General features: G+C 41.2%; 2 protein-coding genes, 1 long non-coding RNA gene and 2 other non-coding genes across 17 annotated transcripts in view; 3 read left to right on the top strand and 2 right to left on the bottom strand.

Moving 5' to 3' along the window:
- Positions 1-801, bottom strand: part of ACAA2 (acetyl-CoA acyltransferase 2) — a 39,576-nt gene extending 38,775 nt beyond the window's left edge. For 2 of the 3 annotated variants that reach the window (XM_027118486.1, XM_027118485.1), the window contains exon 1: positions 678-801. In XM_027118486.1, coding sequence (XP_026974287.1) covers positions 678-693 — 16 coding nt within the window. In that variant the 5' untranslated portion in view covers positions 694-801. The remainder of the gene's footprint in view (positions 1-677) is intronic. The other variant, XM_027118484.1, reaches the window with a different exon arrangement.
- LOC113626748 (uncharacterized) lies at positions 329-22,158 on the top strand. 8 transcript variants are annotated; one of them, XR_003435236.1, is made up of 7 exons: positions 329-525; positions 830-1,058; positions 3,094-3,138; positions 6,411-6,476; positions 8,215-8,420; positions 10,304-10,426; positions 21,410-22,158. It is a non-coding gene; the product is annotated as an uncharacterized LOC113626748 (long non-coding RNA). The 8 variants fall into 8 exon arrangements; XR_003435235.1 differs by having other exon boundaries at positions 854-1,058; XR_003435239.1 differs by having other exon boundaries at positions 854-1,058; positions 8,323-8,420; positions 21,410-22,131.
- On the top strand, positions 1,358-1,498 carry LOC113626909 (small Cajal body-specific RNA 17). The gene has a single exon (XR_003435336.1).
- Positions 1,576-1,657, top strand: LOC113626906 (small Cajal body-specific RNA 18). Its single transcript, XR_003435334.1, has one exon.
- MYO5B (myosin VB) overlaps positions 15,118-22,661 on the bottom strand; it is a 385,273-nt gene continuing 377,729 nt past the window's right edge. For all 4 annotated transcript variants that reach the window (XM_027118483.1, XM_027118480.1, XM_027118481.1 and 1 more), the window contains 3 exons: positions 22,095-22,269; positions 20,626-20,706; positions 15,118-15,476 (listed from right to left, as the gene is read on the bottom strand). In XM_027118483.1, the coding sequence (XP_026974284.1) occupies positions 15,324-15,476; positions 20,626-20,706; positions 22,095-22,269 (409 nt within the window). In that variant the 3' untranslated portion in view covers positions 15,118-15,323. The remainder of the gene's footprint in view (positions 15,477-20,625; positions 20,707-22,094; positions 22,270-22,661) is intronic.

Genomic DNA, 22,661 nt, shown 5'->3' on the forward strand with positions numbered 1-22,661 from the left:
ATATATAAAGTGTTCCATCTGAAGGTTCTTCAAAGGACACATAAAGTAAGGATGAGCTTTCATCCTTATTCCACTGACTGCGACCATTTGCTATGAAAAGGGAGTTTACATTATTTTTTTTAAGTTAATAACTGTAGAATTTATGTACTCAATGACTGCACTCTCCTGGACTCACTCGAAAGAAGGGAAAGGGATTAAGGAAAGTTCTCCAACAGATCGCCACCAAGCACTGTGGGGGGAACGGAAATCCCCTGCCGACTGCAAGACAACATTCCTTCCTTTCCCCCAAGCCCCGCCCACCCTCTGACCAAGTCCGAGGCCGCCGGGCTCCTGGGAAAGGCACCCCTCCGCCCCAGGCCGCCTCGTGCTTATGGCGCCGCCCCAGTCTTCCAAATAGCTAACCTCGAACTAGGTGGGTCACTACCGCGCGAAGGCAAATGACCTTCAAGGTCAGAAGCAAGCAAACCGTGGTCTCAACTCTCAGCTGGAAGTTGCCGGGAGATCACTGTCGCTAGTGCCTGACAAGTATGTTTTCTCCTAAACCCAAACAGTGCTTTCGGGTTGGGGTTTTATCAAGTCCCCTTTACTGCCTAGGAGGCCTCGACTCCCCGCCGGGACCGGGCCCTTTCCCACCCCCCACCAACCAGGGGCGAGAGAGGCGAGGCTGTAGGGGTCACCTCGGAGCAGGGCCATGGCGGCGGGCGGCAGCGCAGGGGTCCTCCTCGGCGACGCTGACGTACCGCCCCGGGCACCCGGACTTTAAGCGCGCGGGGCGGCGCCAGCGTGGCCTCGGCCGCGCCTTTTTACCTACTTCGCGCCGCTCAGCCAGGGCTCGCTCTCTCTCTCTTGGCAGGACGCGGCCCTCTGCGCCACCCCGTGGGAACCAAGGGTACCAAAACCTCCCGGGGAGACCGGCCTTGGACAAGAGAACGTTCCTCGCAAGCGGATTTTTTTCCTCATATCGCTGTTTTTAAAGACTTTGTCTCTCTTGTCTCCCAATCAAGAGAATGATTTGACTCTACCCTGTCCAGCCTATCTACGCCCCGCTACCCCAACAGGTAATTAACGTGCCTCTTCACCCCCACTCCTGAATTTTCTTAAACGTGTGACCAGGCGGCCGAAAGTGTGGAACTGCTTTGAAGGAGGTGGGGTGCGGCCGGGCGCTGCTTGCGGACCGGAAGTCGAGTGGGGGAGGCTCGGAAGACGGCGGGAGGGGATTGGCTGAGCGACTCCCGCAGGCTGGGGAGAGCGGCTGCGCAGACCAGGGGCAGAGGCCTAGACTGCGGGGCAGGCGAGGGGGACAGGCCCGGGGAGGTTGGCAGGCGTGGAGTGTAGCGAGTGGCGTAGGGCAGGGGCGCCCCCGGGTCCACGATGCAGCTCCGGATGAAGCCGCTGTATTTTCCTTATATGATCGGGCCCCATGGCTGGCGGCGCCGCTGGCGGAGCCTGAGAGGATTATGAAAACTTGTCAGGCGAAATGGGGCCAGGGAACCGGGGGCTGGGAGATTAGGGTGAGCCGGTTCGGGCACGGATGAGGGAGGTTAGGGATGCCTCTGCCGCTGTAACTGTGAGCCCTGGTCGATGATGACGTGACCACTGCGCAATCTGAGTTCTGGGAACCAGGTGATGAGTGTGTGCTGAGAACGGACTGAGACCGGGCGAGCAGGAGGCGACCCGGGCAGAGAAGGGGCAGAGCCCCAGCGCCAGGGCTCGGAGGCTGGCCAGGCTGCCTCGGGCTTGATTCGCGTGGTCGGTGTGGTGTGCTGCAAGGACAATGAAGAAGATAAACTAAAAGGGCCAACATCGCCGGAACAGAGAGTTACCAGACCCTTAATCACTCTGTCATGCAGCAACCATTGCAACATCTCCGAGCTTTCCCAAGCAGCATGCCTTGCTCCGTTTCCATACCATATACAGAAAGGTATTCATCCTACTGGAAACATGCAGATCCTATCCAATCAGCGGGTGACTCAGAAGTCCCATTGTTCTCTGGCTATAAAAACAGACAAGCAGGGTATATGCCCGGTAGTGGGATTGCTGGCTCCGATCAGCTCGCTGCCTTGTGACCACCTAGAGGGGTGGGATAGGGAGGGTGGGAGGGACGGAGACGCAAGAGGGAGGGGATATGGGGATATATGTATATGTATATGTATAACTGATTCACTTTGTTATTAAGCAGAAACTAACACACCATTGTAAAGCAGTTATACTCCAATAAAGATGTTAAAACAAACAAACAGACAAACCAGAGAAGGAACCCACGCTCAGGGTCGGCTTTCCCTGGCTACCAGGAAGTCGGCCAGCTGTTCTTGCAGCGACCCTTCTCTTTAATAAACTCTATCTTCCTCACATTCTGCCTTGTGTCTGGAAATTCTTTTCCAGCCTGCGCTGGGACCACACAGTTGGGAAGGGGTGGTGGGAGGCACTGAGGTGTTCTGTGAGCTGTCAGGCAATGCCTGCCCTAGAATCCTGCTTTTCAAATGCCTTTGTGGCCCTCTCACATTGTGTTTGTTTGTTTAATTTTATTAATTTATTTTTGTCTGCGTTGGGTCTTCGTTGCTGCGCGCAGGCTTTCTCTAGTTGCGGCGAGCAGCGGCTACGCTTCGTCGCGGTGTGCGGGCTTCTCACTGCGGTGGCTTCTCGTTGCGGAGCATTGGCTCTAGGAGCGTGGGCTTCAGTAGTTGTGGCGTGCGGGCTCAGTAGTTGTGGTTCGTGGGCTCAGTAGTTGTGGCTTGCGGGCTCTAGAGCACAGGCTCAGTAGTTGTGGTGCATGGGCTTAGTTGCTTCGCAGCATGTGGGATCTTCCCGGACCAGGGCTCGAACCCATGTCCTCTGCATTGGCAGGTGGATTCTTAACCACTGCACCACCAGGGAAGTCCCTATTTGTTTGTTTTATAGTCCAAAGTTTTTATTATGAAAACTTTTGAACATACAGGAAAGTGGAAAGACTTCTACAGTGAACACCCATATATTCACCACCTGTATTCTACAGTTGTTAACATTTTGCCATATTTGCTGTATCACGTCCCTCCATCTGTTCTTCCATCAAACCATCTTTTTTTTTTTTTTTTTTTTTTTTTTTTTTAAATGCAGATCTTAGTACACTTCACCCAGAAATACTATGACTCATGTTAGGAGGTCAGTATTTGTTTACAGTTCTTTTAAGGCAAAATCTCCATGGGGTCAAATGTACAAATCTTAAATTGGATGAGTTTCACAAGTGCATATACTCTTTTAACCCAAACTACTCTCAGCTTTCAAAATATAATTTAGAACATGTCCATCGTTACAGAAAATTCCTTCATTTCCCATTTGTTCTCCCAGTTATCCACTGTTCCCTTTTACTCACCATCTATTGTAATTTGACCCTCTGGTTTATTCCTTTTCTTTCTTCTGTTGCTTTGATTTGAGCAAATCCAGGAAATTGACAGTCGTCAATTCAATACATGAATTCTGAGGCCATTGACTTTAAAAAATATGTATGCTCCTTTTTCACAAGAAGTGTATATAGTCAGTGGAATTTGGACTTTGAATAAATCAAAACTTCCCACATACCTGATGATTTTCTTTCACCTTCATATTCTGGATGATGAGCAAAGAGCATAGAAAAATAAAAGCTACCATCTATGAGCACTGTGTGCCTACCATGCACCAGGCACTTATGTATGCTGTTTATAATTCATATACTCAGGCAATATGATAATTTTTATATAAAACTGAATAACATACAATTCATATAACAGACAAATCCAAATTAAGGAACATTCTGCAACCCCATGAAATAGGTAAGAGTTTTTTCTTTCTCATTTTATACATGAGGAAGCTTAGACCCAGAGAAACCAAAGAATTTGCCAAGGCCTCAAATCTAGATTTGCTGAATTATAGGTTTGAACTCTTGATTCCCAGAAGCCCAAGGCCCATGTTGTTTGTCCAGGGCTTATGGCATGTGGAACGTAGAAGCGGAGGTAGAAAAAGAGACAGGTATCATTAACTAAGGTATATGTTATAGAAAACAGGAAAGGAGGTGAATGTTAAGTTAATCTTCCTCGGTGGAAGAAATAAAGTAGTTGAAACCTTGGTAAAAGTAACATACTTGCATATGGTGGCTTGGATTAGAAGATTTATTTGCTTTTTCGGCAGGGGAAAGATCTAGGGGTATGAGGTTAAGTGTGGTTTCAGGTAGGTGGAGAAGTGAGGCAACGTGTCACTACTAGATGCTCAGCCTTTCTCAACCACGGCTCCTACAGAAAATGATTTGAATGATTATTTTCTTAATCCTTCCAAGGATGGTACAGAGCTGGTACCATTAGAGCATTAGAACTTGATTTATGTTTGAAAGCTAGTAACATAATAAAATTGAAACCAAAATGGAATTCATTAGGTGAGCCAAAACCAACACATTTTATCTCAAGCCGACACTCAGTAAACTTAAGCTAGTCAAATGTGTGTTTTGCAATGAAGAAAATAAAAATCAGAAAACATGTGCAGTGAATTATCTGTAAGTGTGAGATACAGTGGCGGAGGAAATAAACAGATCTTTAAAAGTTATGGGTTTTTCCATTAAAACTTTCTAATAGTCCAAATGCAGAGTAATTGCATCTGGTCTGTAGAACTATTGATAAGGGTATTAGCGTTCTTCAATAAGAGAAAAAGTCAGGTTCTATTCAATTTGCCCCCCATATATTTATTAAGAAAAGTTAAGATACCATCACTCTAAGTATCACGGTTTCCCACTCAATACCTTACAGATCACCAGCAGCAAGTCTTTCCAAATTTCCTAAGTTTTTTGTAACTAAAAATGTCATGAAAATGGATGGATTTTGAAAACCATTGGGTAAAAGTTTTACGTATATAAAAAACATGTAAATCTATGTAAAGATATTTACGTAATCTCAAAGTATCATGAAGAGGAAAAGTTATCCATACACTAGAGAAATCTTGTATTACCATGACCAAGTGACCAAGCTTAACATTACCAGTAATGGGACAAACTGACATCATGCACCCTCTGGATACACTGAGGACACAACCTCACTTATGTAGGATTTCTCCAAAAAAAGTCTGACTTGAATCTAATCATAAGGAAACAATCAGACAAATCCAGATTGAGGGACATTCTGCAAAATAACTGACCTGAACTCTTAAAAAAATGTCAATGTTGTGAAAAACAAAACAGGCCAGGAATAGTATTAGATTAGAGGAGATATGTGACATTTGAATGTAACATAGGATCTTTAATTGGAAACTGGATTTAAAAACAACAACTCTAAAGATCAGAATTGGGGCAGTTGGGGGAACTTTCTATAAATTGCATGAGACGGTACATTGACATTACTTTTCCTGATTATGTTAATTATATTGTAGATATGGCAGAGATTGTCCTTTGTTCTTAGGAGGTACACACTGAAATATTTAGAGGTGAAGAGTCATGATGCTGCAACTAATTACCAAATAACTCAAAAAATGCATACAAATACAGTGGCAGAGAAAGGGAGATAGCAGATGCGGCAAAGTATTACCAATTAGGGAACCTAAAGGTAGAGTATACGGTTGTTCATTGCTCTATTTTGACAACTCTTCAATAGTTATTTAACTTTTCAAAATAGAAATTGGGAGGAAAAGTATCTTTCAATAAAGATGCAAAATTACCAGAAATAAATTATAATTAGTTCTTTTCATGTTTAACCATATATAACCAAGTATATATTGTATAACACTAAATATCTATATCAAAATTAGTTATTTTATAATTCTTAAAATCTAGACATGGGCCCTCATGAGATGTAAATGTTCTAAGACATTTAGCTCTCAGTATTTTTAGAAATGCCCTGTTATCATTTGTTTCTGTAATTATTTTTTTGAAAAAAAAAAAGGAGTAGATCAGCGTTAAGACTGGAAATCAGTGAATCTATTGTAAATCTGTAAATTCTAATGTTAAGATTTCATTAGGATTTCAGAAATAACCAGCCTCAGCCCTATCTTCTACATTTTGTGGATAATTTTCCTGTGCTTAAACTTCCTATAATACTCAAAATTAATGGTAGCTTATGCAGCAATGGCTTTAGAAGTTTCAGTAACAGAAACTGGGAAAATTGGTGGAGTTGGTAGGGGCTAGGACAATGTTAACAAATGTGTAATGTAACAAATTTGTTACAAATGTAACAAATGAGTTTTCCCTCTGTATCTTAGGGAATGGTTACAGGAGGAAACCAAAATCAAGTCCCTTATCTAAAATGACATGGTATTTGGATATAACCTACACACATTCTCCTTTAAGCAATCTCTGGATTAGTTATAGTACCTTATACAATGTAAATTCTATGTAAATAGTTGCTGGTGCATGGAAAATTCAAGTTTTGCTTTTGGAACTTTCTGGAAAAAATTTTTTTTCAAATATTTTTGATTTGCAGTTGATTGCATCCATGGACATAGAGCCCAAGGATACAGAGGGCCTTGACTTTGAATAAATGAGACAGGTGAGTTTGCTAATCTTGAGTAGTTGGGCAAGTTATGTATGTGCTTATTGTTAATCTAACTGCTTTGGTGATAACTTCAAATTTTGTTAATTAAGAAGAAGTTATTACCTTGGATGTAGTTTTGTCCTTATAACAAATACCTACTGTACAGAAAGTTCGAGTTGCCAAACAAGAACATCAGAAATGAAATGTAGACAGAAAATAATACAGACACTGATTTAGCGAACTTATTTTAAGTTTACCCCAGGTCTAGGTGTGTTCCAAATAGCTTAAGATGTCACAGACCTAAGTGAAGGATATATACAGTTGACCCTTGAACAGCATGAGTTTGAGCTGCACGGGTTCATTTATACGCAGAATTTTTTCAGTAGTAAATACTACAGTACTGCATGAGCAGAGGTTGGTTGGAACCTCCCATATGGAGGGCTGTCTATAAATTATATAGAGACTTTTGACTGTATGGAGGGTGGGCTCTCCTTACCCCCCATTCAAGGGTCCAGTGTATTTGTCTTTGTTCCTCTACCTGTTTGAAGGTTATTTGCAGTGTCTATATCCTTACCAAGCCTTAGAATTTCATTTAGTAATACAGGCATACCTCATTTTATTCTGCTTCACTTTATTGCATTTTGTTTTGTTTTGTTTTGGTTTGTTTTTCATTGAGTATGTGGCAGCCCTGCTTGGAGCAGGTCTACTGGTGCTATTTTTCCAACAGCATTTGCTCACTTTGTGTCTCTGCATCACATTTTGGCAATTCTTACAATATTTCAAATTTTTTCACGATTATTATATTTGTTATGGTGATCTGTGATCAGTGATCTTTGCTGGTACTACTGTAATTGTTTTGGGGTGCCACAAACCACGCCCCTATAAGATGGCAAATTTAATCGATTATCTTGTGTGTGTTCTGACTGCTCCACTGGCTGGCTGTTTCCCTGTCCTTTCCCTGTCCTCAGGTCTCCCTATTCCCTGAGACACAACAGTATTGAAATTAGGCCAACTCATAATCCTGCAGTGGCCTCTTAAGTGCTCAAGTGAAAGGAAGAGTCACACACATCTCTCACATTATATCAAAAGCTAGAAATGATGAAACTTAGTGAGGAAGGCATGTGGAAAGCCAAGATAGGCTGAAAGCTAGGCCTTTTGCAAACATTTAGCGAAGTTGTGAATGAAAAGGAAAAGTTCTTGAAGGAAATTGAAAGTGGTACTCCAGTGAACACACAATAATAAGAAAGCAAAACAGCCTATCGCTGATACAGAAGTTTTCATGGTCTGGATAGAAGATCAAGCCCGTCACAACATTCCCTTAGGCCAAACCCTGGTCCAGAGCAAGGCCCTAACTCTCTTCAGTTCTGGGAAGGCTGAGAGAGGTGAGGAAGCAGCAGAAGAAAAGTTTGAAGCTAGCAGAGGTTGGTCCATGAGGTTTAAGGAAAGAAGCCATCTCTATAGCATCAAAATGCAAGGTGAAACAGCAAGTGCTGATGTAGTAGCTAAAGCAAGTTATCCAGAATCTAGCTAAGATAATTAATGAGGGTGGTTAGACTAAACAACAAATTTTCAATGCAGACAAAACGGCTGTCTATTGGAAGAGGATGCCATCTAGGACTTTCATAGCCAGAGAGGAGAAGTCAATGCCTGACTTCAAAGCTTCGAAGGACAGGCTGACTATCTTGTTAGGGGCTAATGGAGCTGGTGACTTGAAGTTGAAGCCAATCCTCACTTACCTTTCTGAAAATCTTAGGATCCTTAAGAATTATGCTAAATCTACTTTGCCTGTGCTCTATAAATGGAGCAACAAGCCTGGATTACAGCATATCTGTTTGCCACGTGGTTTTCTGAATATTTTAAGCCCATTGTTGAGATCTCCTGCTCAGAAGAAAAGATTGCTTTCAAAATATGACTGCTCATTGTCAAAGCACCTGGTCACCCAAGAGCTCTGATGGAGAGGTACAATGAGATTTTATGTTGTTTTCATGCCTGCTAACACAGCATCCATTGTGCAGCCCATGGATCAGGGAGTCATTTTGACTTTCAAGTCTTATTGTTTAAGACATACATTTTGTAAGGCTATAGCTGCCATACATAGTGATTTGAGAAGATTAACTCTAATTTTGAAAGATGTTCTACTGTGGGTAAAATGCTATCAAACAGCATTGCATCCTACAAGAAATCGTTTATGAAAGGAAGAGTCAATAGATGTGGCAACTTCATTGCTGACTTTTTTTTTCTTTAATTTTATTTATTTATTTATTTTTATACAGCACGTTCTTATTAGTTCTCTATTTTATACATATTAGTGTATAGATGTCAATCAGAATTGCTGCAGCCACCCAACTTTCAGCAACTACCACGCTGATCAGTCAGTAGCCATCAACATTGAGGCAAGACCCTCCACCAGCAAAAAGATTAAGACTTGAAGGTTCAGATGATGGTTAGCATTTTTAAGCAATAAAGTATTTTTAGATTAAGATATGTACATTTTTTTTTAGACATAATGCTATTGCATACTTCAGTATAGTGGAAACATAACTTTTATATGCACTGGGAAACCAACAAATTCATGTTACTCACTTTATTTTGATATTCACTTTATTGCAGTGGTCTGCAACCAAACTGGCAGTATCTCCAAGGTACCTGCCATAACCTGTATAACCTGAGGTATAACCATGCAGGCCCCTATTGGTCCTTCCCTGGACAGGCCCGCCCCCTACCCCCACCCCCACGTCCTCCACCTGCCTCTTGTTGGTAGAAAAACTTTAACCGCCTAGGCCTTCCCTGAGTTCCAAAGAGCAAACTTAATCAGAGAATGAGAAAATGCAGAAACAAAGGAAAACAGTCAAGACAAAAGTAATAACAGTTTAGCCATTAAACAAAGTCAAGGACTTTTAGTTCCTCCTCAAGGGCTATAGATAATATTCTGAGCCAAGTCCTTTGAGCTGTTCTGCAGATACTGAAACTGCCACCAGGTGGGAGAAGTTAACTTCGTGCTGCCCACAAGCACATAGACCCCAGACCAGCTGGAACCAGAAGGTTGGTGATGTTGACCCCTGATTACCTCACCACCAACCAGTCAGAAGAATGTCTAGGAGCGGATCAGGTACCCTGAGACCCTCTGCCTCACCCTGTCTTTCAAAGCCTTTCCCTGAAATCCATCTGGAGTTCAGGTTTTTTGAGCATTAGCTTCCCATACTCCTTGCTTAGCCCTGCAGTACACTGCACTTTCCTTCTCCACGGCCCCGTGTTGGTAGATTGGCTTTACTGTGTGCAGGCGAGCGTACCCAAGTTTGGTTCAGTAACAGTACCTCCTTGGTTCTAAGTTTCCCCTGCAAAATGCTAATATTGGTGGAAGGGGACAACACTGTGTTGATGCCCTTCAGCCAAACACCTCCTGGCACACACCTGTCTGTGAACAGGCTGGGTTTAACGCTGTTGCAACAGGAAGTCTGCACAGCACGGGCACACCTTAGGGAAGTGAGGGGCAGCTCAGTGAGAGGGTGTTGGACGTTGGGCTTTGGTTAGGTGATTTGGGGAGTCCAGCGATGCAGAGGTTCACTCTGGATTGGGTGCTGTTCAGAAGTAGCGTCAAGTCTTTGATTAGCTATTTCAGCATGATCCTACCTAGAAGGAGGGAAGATTAGAGCTAGACTAAAGCTGCAACTGGTGAAGAAGCTGCAGTCACCCATTAGCCAGGAGAGGGGTGTTTGGTATCGTGTGGTTTGCACAGAGATCTTGTGTTTGTGTTTAGACAAAACTGTGACGTAGTCTTGTGTTGTCTCCCTTCATTAGTCAGAGTGAGCTTGTCTGATGTGGTTTTGTAAGATTGTGTGCAGAAGGAGATCACCGGGGCCTAGCTGGGAGCACCAGGCCAGCTTCTGCCACCACCCAGACCTACCTCTAAGTGTCAGACCAGGACCCAGATGTCGGCTGCTTTGTTCTTTCTCTACTGTTACTACGTAAGTGTATGCTGTCTGAAATTTGGCTCTTGGCACACAGTTTTCCTGTTGAGGTCCTGAAGCTAGGCGCTCACCTCTCTGGGAATGAGGTGGAGGTTTTCCTGAAGAGAGGTTATTCTTCCACCAGCCACCCAGAAGTCTGTCCATCCTTAAGTTGGAAGTTGGGTTCCAGAGGTAACTTTTCAGCTGATCAGTATGTTGTGAACACATTTCTGTATCATGAAATATTTCAGTAGGGTTCCCTAATGATGGGTGTTTAAGGGCACCTTCCCTGGAGATGTCTTATCCTGTACATTTGGGTGAGGTTGGTTATGTGAGTTCTTAAAAAGATTTCCAGGTGATTTTTGTGTGTGCTCCTCTAGGTAATAAACAGTCTACCAACGTTTCCATACAAATGTTCAGTTTCTAGGCTGTCTGTTCTGCTCCAATGGTCAAATTTTCTATCTCTGTGCCAGTTGCACTCATCTGAATTACTGAAGTTTTATAGTAAGCCTTGGTACGTACTAGGGAAAGCTTCCCCGCTTTGTCTTGAGGAGCCTCTTCCTTATCCTTGGGCCTCTGCTCTTCCATATAAATTTTAGAATTAGCTTGTCAGTTTTCACCAAAGAAAACTGTAGTGAGATGGATTTTAATCTACGGACCAACTTGGGGACAATTGACATTTCTGTGGTATGGAGTCTTCTTATCTGTGAAATATATTTCTCCAATTTTTAAATGTTATTGTTAATGTTTTTCACTTATATATAAGATCCTCCATACAGATCTTGTAAATATTTTCCCCACTGATTTGTAATGCCACCTCTACCATTTACAAAGTTATACATATGAGTCTATCTCTGGGCTCTCTGTCCTATTCCGTTGATCCACTACACCAAAACTGCCTTGTTTGAGTTGTGTAGCTCAGTAAGTCTTATTTTATAGGGAAAGTCTCTCTCTACCCCAACTTGCAGGCTGTAGTTTGCCAAACCCTGGTTTAAATGATCATGAAGCATCTTTGAATATAGGCCCCTGAATAGTTTCTTAAGCATTAAAAATTAACTTTTCAGTCAATGTGTGGTTACAGAGTTTTAAATTTCATTTAAATTTGTCACACCACTTTTTTCAAAAGTATTTATTTCCACAAATTTTTATTCACAGCTGAATATTACAGTAACTAATACAAGCAATTTTTATAAACAAAGGTGTAGTTTACAGATTTGGTCAAAGTGGAAAAATATTTTTATTAGTAGTATTTCTTCTCCATTGTTAGATTCACCCATGAATATGATGGGATCCCCTTCAGTGAAGAAGTCCTTCATCCAAACATCAGTTGGGAGCAAAATGTTATAGTCAAATCTGGATTATTCTGATACTGTATCACTTTAGAAAGTAGTTTAAATTCATTTTTGATTGACCCCCTTTATTAAAATTAGAAATTTTTTTAGGAAAAACAATCTTGAGTATCTAGTGACCTTTATAATAAGAAAAAGTCCTGTGGCATTGGCATCAACCTCTAATTTTCTATACTCCCCAACTCTCTATGGTACCGATGTGTACAAAAAGTGAATTATGGCTATTTGGGTCATGCAGCAAATAATCTGAGAAACTGCAGAGAAATCTACTATGAGGACAATCTACAGTGTCCTGCCCCATGCTGTCATATTTTAGTAACTGTTTAGTCATTTGGCATTATACAAGCGCTTCAACTTAGGATGCCCTTGGCGCCTCAGAATGAATGAAAACAAATGTACTGTATGTAAAAGAAATGGATTCTAATGTATTTGTTACTATAATCTTAATGCATTAAGTGAAGCTCTAAGTAAATATTTGATGAACTGATGGTAGCAGTGTTAATTTTTTTTAAGTTTTCCATGTTCCTCGTTTTGTCTGTTTTGTTTTGTTTTTACAAAAGCTTTAAAATTTAGTACAGGAAAGGGAAGAAACTTGTATTGATATGCTTCATAAAAAGGGGGGAAAAGCCTGTTCTCCTTTGGGTCTGATCTGCTTGCCGGGTACCATAAGTCTAACTGCAGCTGTGATGGCACAGGGAGCATGTAGGTGATATGCATGTAGGTGATATGCTTGTCAGCCTCAGCAACGAACACACACTACTCTAGGTAGACAGATAGGTCCCATATAATACTTAAAATACAAATTGTTTAAAAGTATTTGATTCTTAAGTAATCTTTAAAATGCTTCTCATGTTTCAAAAGACAGATCAAAACACCACCAGGACGTTATGCTGAACATGAAAATTCTTCCCACAGAAACACTTATTTCAGAGAATTGATGTCAGTTACCTTAGTAACTGCTAAAGGCACATAGTGAGAAAAGTGACAACTAAATTTAAAATATTAAAATATAAAGACAGATATTTGGTTTAGAATTCAAAACTTTACATTGAATTAAGTTATTTAAATTAAGTCATTATTGATTTCATGAAGTTGGAAAATGAATTGAACTGACTTTAAAAAAAATGCAAAGAAGAAAAATGCTAACATATTAAAGATGCTTCTTCTAGTTGCCAAGTGTTACATTAAAAAGGGCAGATCTAAACATTAAGTAACTGATTACTGTATTCCTTTATTCCTGGTGTCTATAAAAGAGTACTTGTTTTTTAAGTTTATATAGATCAAGTACAGCTCCAGTGAAATACCTTTACCTTTGGAAGAGGAGAACTAAACCTGCATTTCTTAGGCTAAGTAGAGGACTATCCACAAGGTTCCCCCACCCCATTTATTCTACGTGCCAAGCTTTTATTCAGTGAGTCCTTGGCACCCAGTGATGAACCAGTGACAGCAGAGGGAGTAACCCAGAGGGATGGAGAGAATGAGGGTGTAAGACAGCACGTAGGACAGGAAGCCGTTGCATTTATGGAATCACTGCTTTTTACACTCCTTAGCACTCTAACAAGGCATTTTTGGTTCTCGAAGATTAAGAACAGGCCTTACATGAAGCCAAGTTTTAAACTAAAGTGCAGTAAAAAGCTTACACATAATAAACAACTTTAAAAAGAGGCAGCCACGGACTCAACTGGTTTAGACTGGCCTTCCAAAGCTAGTCAGCATGTGGGTTGTTGAAGGGTGTGGTCAGGGATGTCATATCATGTAACTCTAGCTGGGAAGGAAGGGAAAGGCACAGCTCTGCGTGGACACCTAAGAGAAGCCGGGACGTGCAACGTGGAGGTCGAGGGGATCATGCCGCCGACTCGGGTTGGGACGTGCTGGGCAGCGGTCTTCGCCCGGGGGCTGTGCCTCGTCCTGCCCAGCGGGCGAGGAGAGCTCCGCGCACAGGATTGTTTAGGGCTCGGAGTGTGTTGTGTTTCCAAGAGCCTTTTAAGCTGAGAGGCTGAGTAAGAGAAGGTGGCGGGGTGTGGGGGCTCTACTTGTACTCTGTGGAGAAATTTTTTCTTCTTGATGCAACATAGAGGCTCTTCTATGATTTGCAAACACCACCTGTTCCTGTCATGGGAGCAGCATACTGTTATCTACCAGAAATATGAAAAAAATAGTAGAAGACTGTAAACAACATGGAGGATTTTCTAATCGAATGCTTGCTTTAGAAGAGACAAAAAATTATAAAAGTAGCAAACAAATAAATTCATTGTAATATTATCATTGAATATTCTTTAAATCTCCCCATAAACCCATTGAATATTCTTTATTCTTTACAATTCATTGTAAAATTCATCGTAATATTATCATTGAAAGTTCTTTAAACCCTTATTTCGAAGCAGAGATATTTACAGTTTTTTGTGGTAAATTTGAAAAGTGTTGAAAATAACCTGAAAAGGGAAAGGTGACATAAGCTTCTCTCCCTTTAAAAAGAACACACACACCCACAAACACCCAAAAGTTTTGGATAATAATTTAATAATACCTGAACTGATTTTTTAAAAAGGCTTTTCAAATAGTCTGATCCTCAAGATGAAGTTTGTTTTCCTTACTCTTTTAGTTATCTGGAATTACTAGCGCATTATGTAATGTTCTTTTTGGAGGTATAATGGCAATAAGGGATTAAAGGCTTTTATCCTGACTTGTTTGGTTTTTAATCTGTAAATAAGGCTTGTTATTCTTTCCTAACATTTAGCTTACACAGACTTTTGTGAAAGTTTTGTTGACTCAGGAAGTGCATGGATTAGCATCGGAAACGTAAAGAATATCTTTCTGTTTGCTCACATTTTTCGTGTGGGACTGCAGCATTTTTAGCGTAATTCTTCCGTAAATTCACGACTACACAAGTGGGTTTGAGTACGTTAGGGACTGAGTCTTCTAATTTTATTTCAGAAACCAATAATCAAACTGTTTACTCTGGAGGTCAATTACACCATTGTCTCTGCATCACCAGGCATTAAAAAATATCTTTGGGAAACTTCTCAGAAGGCCCAGGTCTGTGTATTTGTCCTCAAGACATCTCCCCATAAACCCATCCACACCTACGGTTTGTTGACGGGGGGAAATGTCACTCACTATATGACAGTGTCATGGTTATTAGTACCATTATTTGTTAAAAGTCCTCTGAAGGCAGTTTATGTGACTTACATATGTTTAATATCATTTTACTTTGGGCATTCTCCAGCTATGTGCAAAGATCAAAACTAGGCAGTTTCCATTTTATAGACTGGCATCTTTTATATGGCCCATGGGGACTGCTTGGTGGCTGTAGATCATGATGTATATTTGTTTAGACCGAAATCATACTTTAAAAAAATCTTCCATATTTCAAGTGTTTTTATTCTGAGCAGTAGGTACAAAATAAAATAACAGATGTGTCTTATTCTGTATAGTTCACTCTGCACAGGTTCTCAACCTCTGATTTGATCTACTTTTATAGATTTAACAGATCCTTAAATTCACTTTACTGTACTGTATACTTCCTTCTTGCTCTCACTGGCAGTCGAGCTTTGGCACATGCGTTTTCAGACTTCATTGAGGAACTCCAGATTGAGACACGCTGGAATGTGGATTGAGTCCATGGTCAGAGAAGATGGATTAAATGGGAACAAAACGGGAAACATGTGCTTGAAGTCTAACAGCAGGTGCTGAGGGTCATTCCGCTCTTGCAGTTGTGCCTGTGGGGAAGAATAAGATGACGTAAAATACTTCCTATGCCTAAAAATAGCCAGCTTTGGTGAACTCACAAAAATGAATCACAGGAATATTTATGTTACGATAACTGGGTAGGACTTCAGGAGAATGTGGTCTCCCTCTCCCTGAGGTATTTAGCAAGGAGCGAAGATCTGGTTTAGGCTTGTTGGAGATCATATGACTAACTCCTCTCCCAATTCTAGCATTCTTTAAAAATTTTCCATCTAAGGGAGAATAGAAAAATATAGTTCAGGTGCAAATCATATGGTGAGGCAGTATGGTGAAGTGGTTAAGGCCATGGTCTCTGGAGGCAGATAACCTGAGCTCTAATCCTGGCACCACCCTGGGTGAGTTCCTGAACCTCTCTCTGCCTCAGTTTCCTCATCTGTAAAAAGGAATGGGGAGACTGACATCACACAAAATGACAGAGCAGGAACCTCCAGGGGTCAGTCCCTCCACTGAAGCAACCACTGAGCTAGAAAAAAGCAACTGGCATCAACTATCTTGTAACTCTGTAACCCGGTTGGACACTTACAACAACCAGGAGAGTGCCTGATGAAGGGAGAGCCTGCTCATCTTTGCTAAGAGATCAGTGTGCATCAGCTACCATCCCCCATTCTCCAGCCCCACTGCAGCTGTAGGGATAGTAACCCACAGTCCTGGAGCAGCTGGCTGGTGCCAGGGTAGGCAGTGAGATCTTGTCTTTCAAAAATCTGGGGTTGTGCACTTTGGTTGGTCTGGCAGTTCCCTGAAGGACTGGCACAGATGCCTGCCTTGATTTTGGCTCTCTTGGGATGCAGTGGCTCCCTCCAGCAGCATCAATTGCAAGATTTAAAGGGATAGAGCCCATCTCCTTTTCCCTTTATTTGGAGCCAGATATAGGAAAAGTATAATAACTAAAATGAAAATTTTCATTTAGTTCACTAAAGGGGTCTAACAGCAGACTTGAGCAGGCAGAAGAAATGACCAGTGAAACTGAAGATAAAGCAATTGAAATTCTTCAGTTTGAGGAGTGGACAGAAAAAGGGGTGAATAAAAGTAAACAGAGCCTGAGGGACCTGTGGGACACCATAAAGTGTACCAACATATGCATCATAAGAGTCCCAGAAAGAAAGGGACAGCAAACTACTGGAAGAAATAGTGGCTGGATTCCCAAATCTGATGAAAGATATATTTCTCTCTCTATATATCTCCAAGAAGCTTAACAAACTCCAAGCAGAAAAAGCTCAAAGAGATTCACACTGAGACACATTATAGTCAAAATTTCAAACCCCAATGACAAAGAAAGAATCCTGAGAGCAGCAAGAGAGAAGTGACTTATCACATAACAAGGTATCCTCAATAAGAGTAAAAGTGGGTTTCTTATCAGAAACCATGGAAGCCAGAAGGCAGGAGTGATATATTTGAAGTCCTGAAATTTCTTCTTTCTGTCAACCAAGAATTCTATATCTGGCAAAACTATCTTTCAAGATTGAAGAATTACAGTCAGCCCTCTGTATCCATGGGTTCTGCATTTGTAGATTCAACCAACCATGGATCAAAAATATTTTTAAAAATTGCAGGGCTTCCCTGGTGGCACAGTGGTTGAGAATCTGCCTGCCAATGCAGGGTACACGGGTTCAAGCCCTGGTCTGGGAAGATCCCACATGCCGCGGAGCAACTAGGCCCGTGAGCCACAACTACTGAGCCTGTGCGTCTGGAGCTTGTGCTCCGCAACGAGAGGCCGCGATAGTGAGAGGCCCGTACACCGCGATGAAGAGTGGCCTCTGCTCACCACAACTAGAGAAAGCCCTCGCACAGAAAAACGAAGACCCAACACAGCAAAAATAATAAATAAATAAATTAATTAATTTTTTAAAAATTGCAGAAAGTTCCCAAAAGTAAAACTTGGATTTGATACATGCTGGCAACTATTTACATAGCATTTACATTGTATTCGGTACTATAAGGAAGCTAGAGATGATTTAAAGTGTACAGAGGATGTGCATAGCTTACATGCAAATACTATGTCATTTTATATAAATGACTTGAGCATCCACAGGTTTTGGTACCCATGGAGGTTCTAGAACCAATCCCCCACAGGTACTGAGGGACAACTAAGTCATTTCCAGATAAACAAAAGCAGAAGGATCTGGTTACCAGTAACTAAAGAAAGTCCTTAGGCTGAAATGAAAGGACATTAGACTGTAGCTCAAAGCCATAAGAAATCAAGCCATAAGAAGAAATAAAGAACACTGGTAGAGCTAACAACATAGGTAAATGTAAAAGCCAGCATTATACTTTTGGTTTGTAGCACCTTTTCTTGTATGATTTATACAAATGCAGAAAATAATTATAAATCTCTGTTAATGGGTACACATGTATAACAGATGTGATCTGTGACAATAACAATATAAAGGCAGAGGGATGGAGATCTATAGCAGCAGAGTATTTGTGTACTATTGAAACTAAGTTGGTATTATTTAAACTAGGTCGTTATAAGTTGAAGATGTGAATAGTGATCACCACAGTAACCACTAAGAAAATAACTAAAAAATATACAGAAAAGGAAAGTAGGGAATCAAAATGATACACTCGCTACAAGAAATAAACACACAAAAAGGCAGTGATGGAAGAATTGAAAAACACAAAACATATTAAGACATCCAGGAAACAAGTAGCTAAATGGCAGAAGTAAATCCTTTATCAGTAATACTTTAAATGCAAATTTAAAGGCAATTAAAAGGCAGAGATTGGCAGAATGGATTGAAAAAACATGATCCATCTACATGCTATCTACAAGAGACAGTTTAGACACACAAAAAGTTTGAAAGTAAAAGTTTGATAAAAGACATTCCAAATAATCAGAAAAGAGCTGAAATGGCTATATTATTGTCATACAAAATATACTTTAAATAAAAAAAGTTTACAAAAGACAAAGGAGGACATTATATATCTGTAAAAGGCTCAATCTATCCAGAATATATAAGAGTTACAAATATACATGCACCTAGCAACAGAGCTCAAAATACATGAAACAAGAATGGACAGAATTAAAGGGAGAAACAGTTCTATAATAATAGTTGGACACTTCAATACCCCATTTTCAATAATGGATAGAACAACCATATGGAAGATCAACAGCAAACAGAGGCCAAAGAACACCACTATAAACCAGTTAGACTTAACAAACATATACATGACCAATTTGGAGTTATCCCCAGAATGCAAGGGTGGTTCAACATACAAAAATACAAGACTGATATTCCTGTGTATCTGTACACCTCCTGCATTGCTGGTGGGAATCCTTTGGTGTGTTTAACAATCCCCTTAAATTTACATTCTTATAGGTCAGCATATTCTGTCCTCACCACCCAAGTAAATGGTTTGCTTTAATAAGCAACTTGTATTTATCCTACATAAGGTTCAAGTACAGGAGGATGGCATGGATTGTCCGAGCCTTTCCTCTGGGCGCTGTCTAGGGAGAAACAGAACGTAAAACTCTAGCAAGAAAAACAAAACAAAACCAAAAAACCGTTTTTTGAAAGAATTGCTGGACATGGGAATTGACTGCTAAGGAAGACTCAGAATCTGACTGTACATGTCTCCAGAGAATATCTGACCAACTTCCATTGTCTTTTTCCTACTTCCTTAATTCAAACCCAAGTCTGACTTGGCTCATATTCTTTGACCTTTGGCCTGAACTCTTCTTGTAAACAGTGCCAATTTATAAGCAGTTACAGCTCTCCCTCTAATGTATGTTTCAGGTATTTAAAGACAGAAAAGACTTTCTAAATCTGCACTTTGCTTTGTGTAAATTCTCAACTCTCCATAAAAACAGTAGCGGGTCAGAGAACTCAATGGCTTCTGTCATCAGTCTTTTCAGCAGCTGACTATACAATATCCGTGTTGGTGACTCTCCGCCTGCTTCTCTGTGATCCCAGTCTTTAATAAACCACTGCATTTCCCCCACTGCCTTTAAGAGAACACCCTCCCTTGATCTTCAGCCTCTATTCTCTACTTATACATGACGCTCAAGTTAATTTATTCTTTTCCTGCCTCTTCCTCTGATTACTTTTCCCCATTTCATTTTATCCTTGTTTCATATTGACAATTACTTCACAGGCTAAAGAGGTTGTTTAAAAGTTTGAGAAAGTATTAGGTCTCCTCAAAATGTTACCCACATATACTAATGGGAGAAATGCTCCTCGTGTTTTGAGTAATCTTGATGTGACTCATCATTTACATGCTGTCCGCTACAGCGCCCACAAAGGTTAGGCACTCAGCCCAGATCACCTAGGGCTCAGCTTAGGCAGCTCATCTTTTTTTCTTTTTGAAACAGTGATCTTGGGGTCTTCTTATTTATTTATTTATTTATTTATTTTTGGCTCTGCTGGGTCTTCGTTTCTGTGCGAGGGCTTTCTCTAATTGTGGCGAGTGGGGCCACTCTTCATCGCAGCGTGTGGGCCTCTCACTATCGCGGCCTCTCTTGTTGTGGAGCACAGGCTCCAGACGCGTAGGCTCAGTAGTTGTGGCTCACGGACCTAGTTGCTCCACGGCACGTGGGATCTTCCCAGACCAGGGCTCGAACCCGTGTCCCCTGCATTGGCAGGCAGATTCTCAACCACTGTGCCACCAGGGAAGGCCCAGGCAGCTCATCTTTATGTAAAAATTCCCATACTCTTAAGACAGATTTAAATAAATAATCATTTCCCTGAAATGTTTTCTTTCAAGCATATTCCTAAGGGTAAATATTGTAAGCCTTAAGAGTCAAGATTTAAGAGCTCAAGTTGTTTTCTGAAAAGAGTATTTCTTAGTTCCATTTGTGGGTAGGGTTGATATTCCGCTTACTTTGTTAATTTCATTTTGTGCTATAGTTTAGTAACATGCTAGTGGCAAATGAACTACTTAGACAATGTCTAAGATCTGAGAGGCAGAGATGATTGACGTTCAGTCTTCTGTGCGTATATGATAAGTTATTCATGGGTGGTGTGGCTCATATTTACCTAAAGAGAACACCTAAAACTGTAAGGTCTTCTAGAATGTAACGTTATTTCATTAATAAAGAGAAGCAAGGTTAAAATCTAAACTACCAATTCTTTTATTTGTTGTTCACTAGGACTTTATAAAATTGATTAATATTTTAAAACTCACCTGGATTGTTCGTATAAAGGCCACTGTTACCCGTTCTTCAAATTCATTCAGGGGAGTATAAAGGTTCAAAATTTTGACAATCTGTTGGAATAAAAACAGAAGTTTAGCACAGAGCTAAGTGAACATAAGACAACTTTTGAATTTTAAAGAACATATGACATTGGCACAGGAGGACACTTCTCTTTAGGCAAGGTCCACAGTTTAGATACAGCTGGCCTGATGTTTAGGGGTCTACACTTCGTAAACTAGAGTCCGGAAGCTCTGCCTGGCAGATCTGAGCTCTCTTACCCCATTCCTCTCTCCCGTATACCTGCCCACCCCGCCCTCTACGCTCCATGGCTTATAAAGTAATGAGGATTTTAGGGAACTGCTGCCTGAAGCACTCAGCCTCTTATCCACGAGTAATTTAAAGGTTTCATTAAAAGAGTCCTGGGTATCTTACCTTATATAACAAAGGTCTTAACAAAGCCTTCCTACCTCCCCCCACCCCCAAAATCACTTACGAAGGAACAGATTTTACTCCTGTCTAAGTGGAAGCTAATCCTCTGTCTGCTACCAACTGTCTGGGGGAAGTAGCCAGCCCAGGGGCAGAGCGATGCCAGTTGCAGTCTAGGAGTAAACTTGTGAAAGCACCATTTTAAAAAGTTTCAAAACTTTCAGTACAGTTGTAGAAGGAAGCAGTTTTCCTCAGAGTTTGGGATCTCATCTCTTAGTAGTTAGTGGAGGAGGTAAGGAAATGTATGTTTACTTTGCAATGCTGAGTTTGGATTTTGCTGTTCTTTAGGTGCTGGGCAGGGAGAAGGTGCATGATTTAATTTGGAAAATCTGATTTCCTCATGCTGGTCTCATTCTGCACTACCACCTTGTGGAGGTCCCATTTCTAAACAGGCACATTCATGACGGAGGGCAAGGTCACCTGTGTGTGGACAAGATCTGTCTTTTTACAGACTGGTAATACCTCTGCAACCGAGTCCTAGTACAAATACAATTTTGAGGGGAAAAGGAAAGGAACATTTAAATGCCTCTAGCTAGATTCTCACTGACTTTATTTAAAATAATGTAAATGGATGCTAAGTGAAAACAGGACCACAATGGAATCATAGCTGTAAAGAAAACAATTTAATGCCAAATGCCGGATGCTTAAGTTTCTAGGTGAGAGACATTCCAGAATTCACTGTAAGCGTTTAAAAAAGTGTGTGCCTAAGCTTGACGTTTTGTGGGTTGACTACCTTATCTTTCTACGTAAGCAAGAGACACCAGAGAGTTACTGGAAAACCGTGTCATCTTGTTTCACAGACCGAAGTAGCCTTTGGTTCATCCAGGAACATCCCATCCTCTGGACCTTCAGGACTGTATCATTGGGAGCAGAAAGGGCCAGGAGTGCCACACTAAGAAACAACCACCGGCAGGAACAGACTTGAAATGGGAGCTGGGCTTGCTCTGAGGCCCTCGGCTGACAGTGACCACACCTGCTGGGTGCTGAGGGCGGTGCACAGGGAACAGATGGCCTCTGCATCTTCGGGGCTTTTCTTCTTTAACTGCAGGAGCTGGGCTGCTTGGATCAGAGGTTCCATGGTCTCAGCAACTTCCCTCTGGTGCAGGTTTCTTCCCCGAAGCCACTCCTCCAGCTGACTTATATTGTACCTTAGACACAGGAAAAGTGAGCTCTGTTAAACCTGGCCTCCTACTTCACTGGAAAGAGCTCACCTCTTGTGTTTATTTTGCAGGCCAGCTGCCATTAGTGTTATCATTCTCCTCATCTTAATTGTCCCACACAGGCAAAAGCGTGAAAAGTACCTGGCACTCAATAACTTTTTGTGAAATGAGTGGGTGCTTAAAATCAAGCCAAGATGAAGTACCTAAAGTGTCTGTACTAAGCTAATGAGAAAAAAAGGCATTAACTATATTGAATTAAAACAACTTAACATTTAACATTCGCAAACATGTTTGTACTTCTCTGTGAGCCTTCATGCCTCTTAAGTCATTAATTTTTCTCTCTGACCTATCCACCTCATATTTACAATCGTCATATTAAA

The sequence above is a fragment of the Aethalodelphis obliquidens genome, unplaced genomic scaffold, assembly GCF_003676395.1.
Source record: "Aethalodelphis obliquidens isolate GAN/ISIS:26980383/991018 unplaced genomic scaffold, ASM367639v1 scaffold19, whole genome shotgun sequence".
In the NCBI taxonomy this organism is placed as follows: domain Eukaryota; kingdom Metazoa; phylum Chordata; class Mammalia; order Artiodactyla; family Delphinidae; genus Aethalodelphis; species Aethalodelphis obliquidens.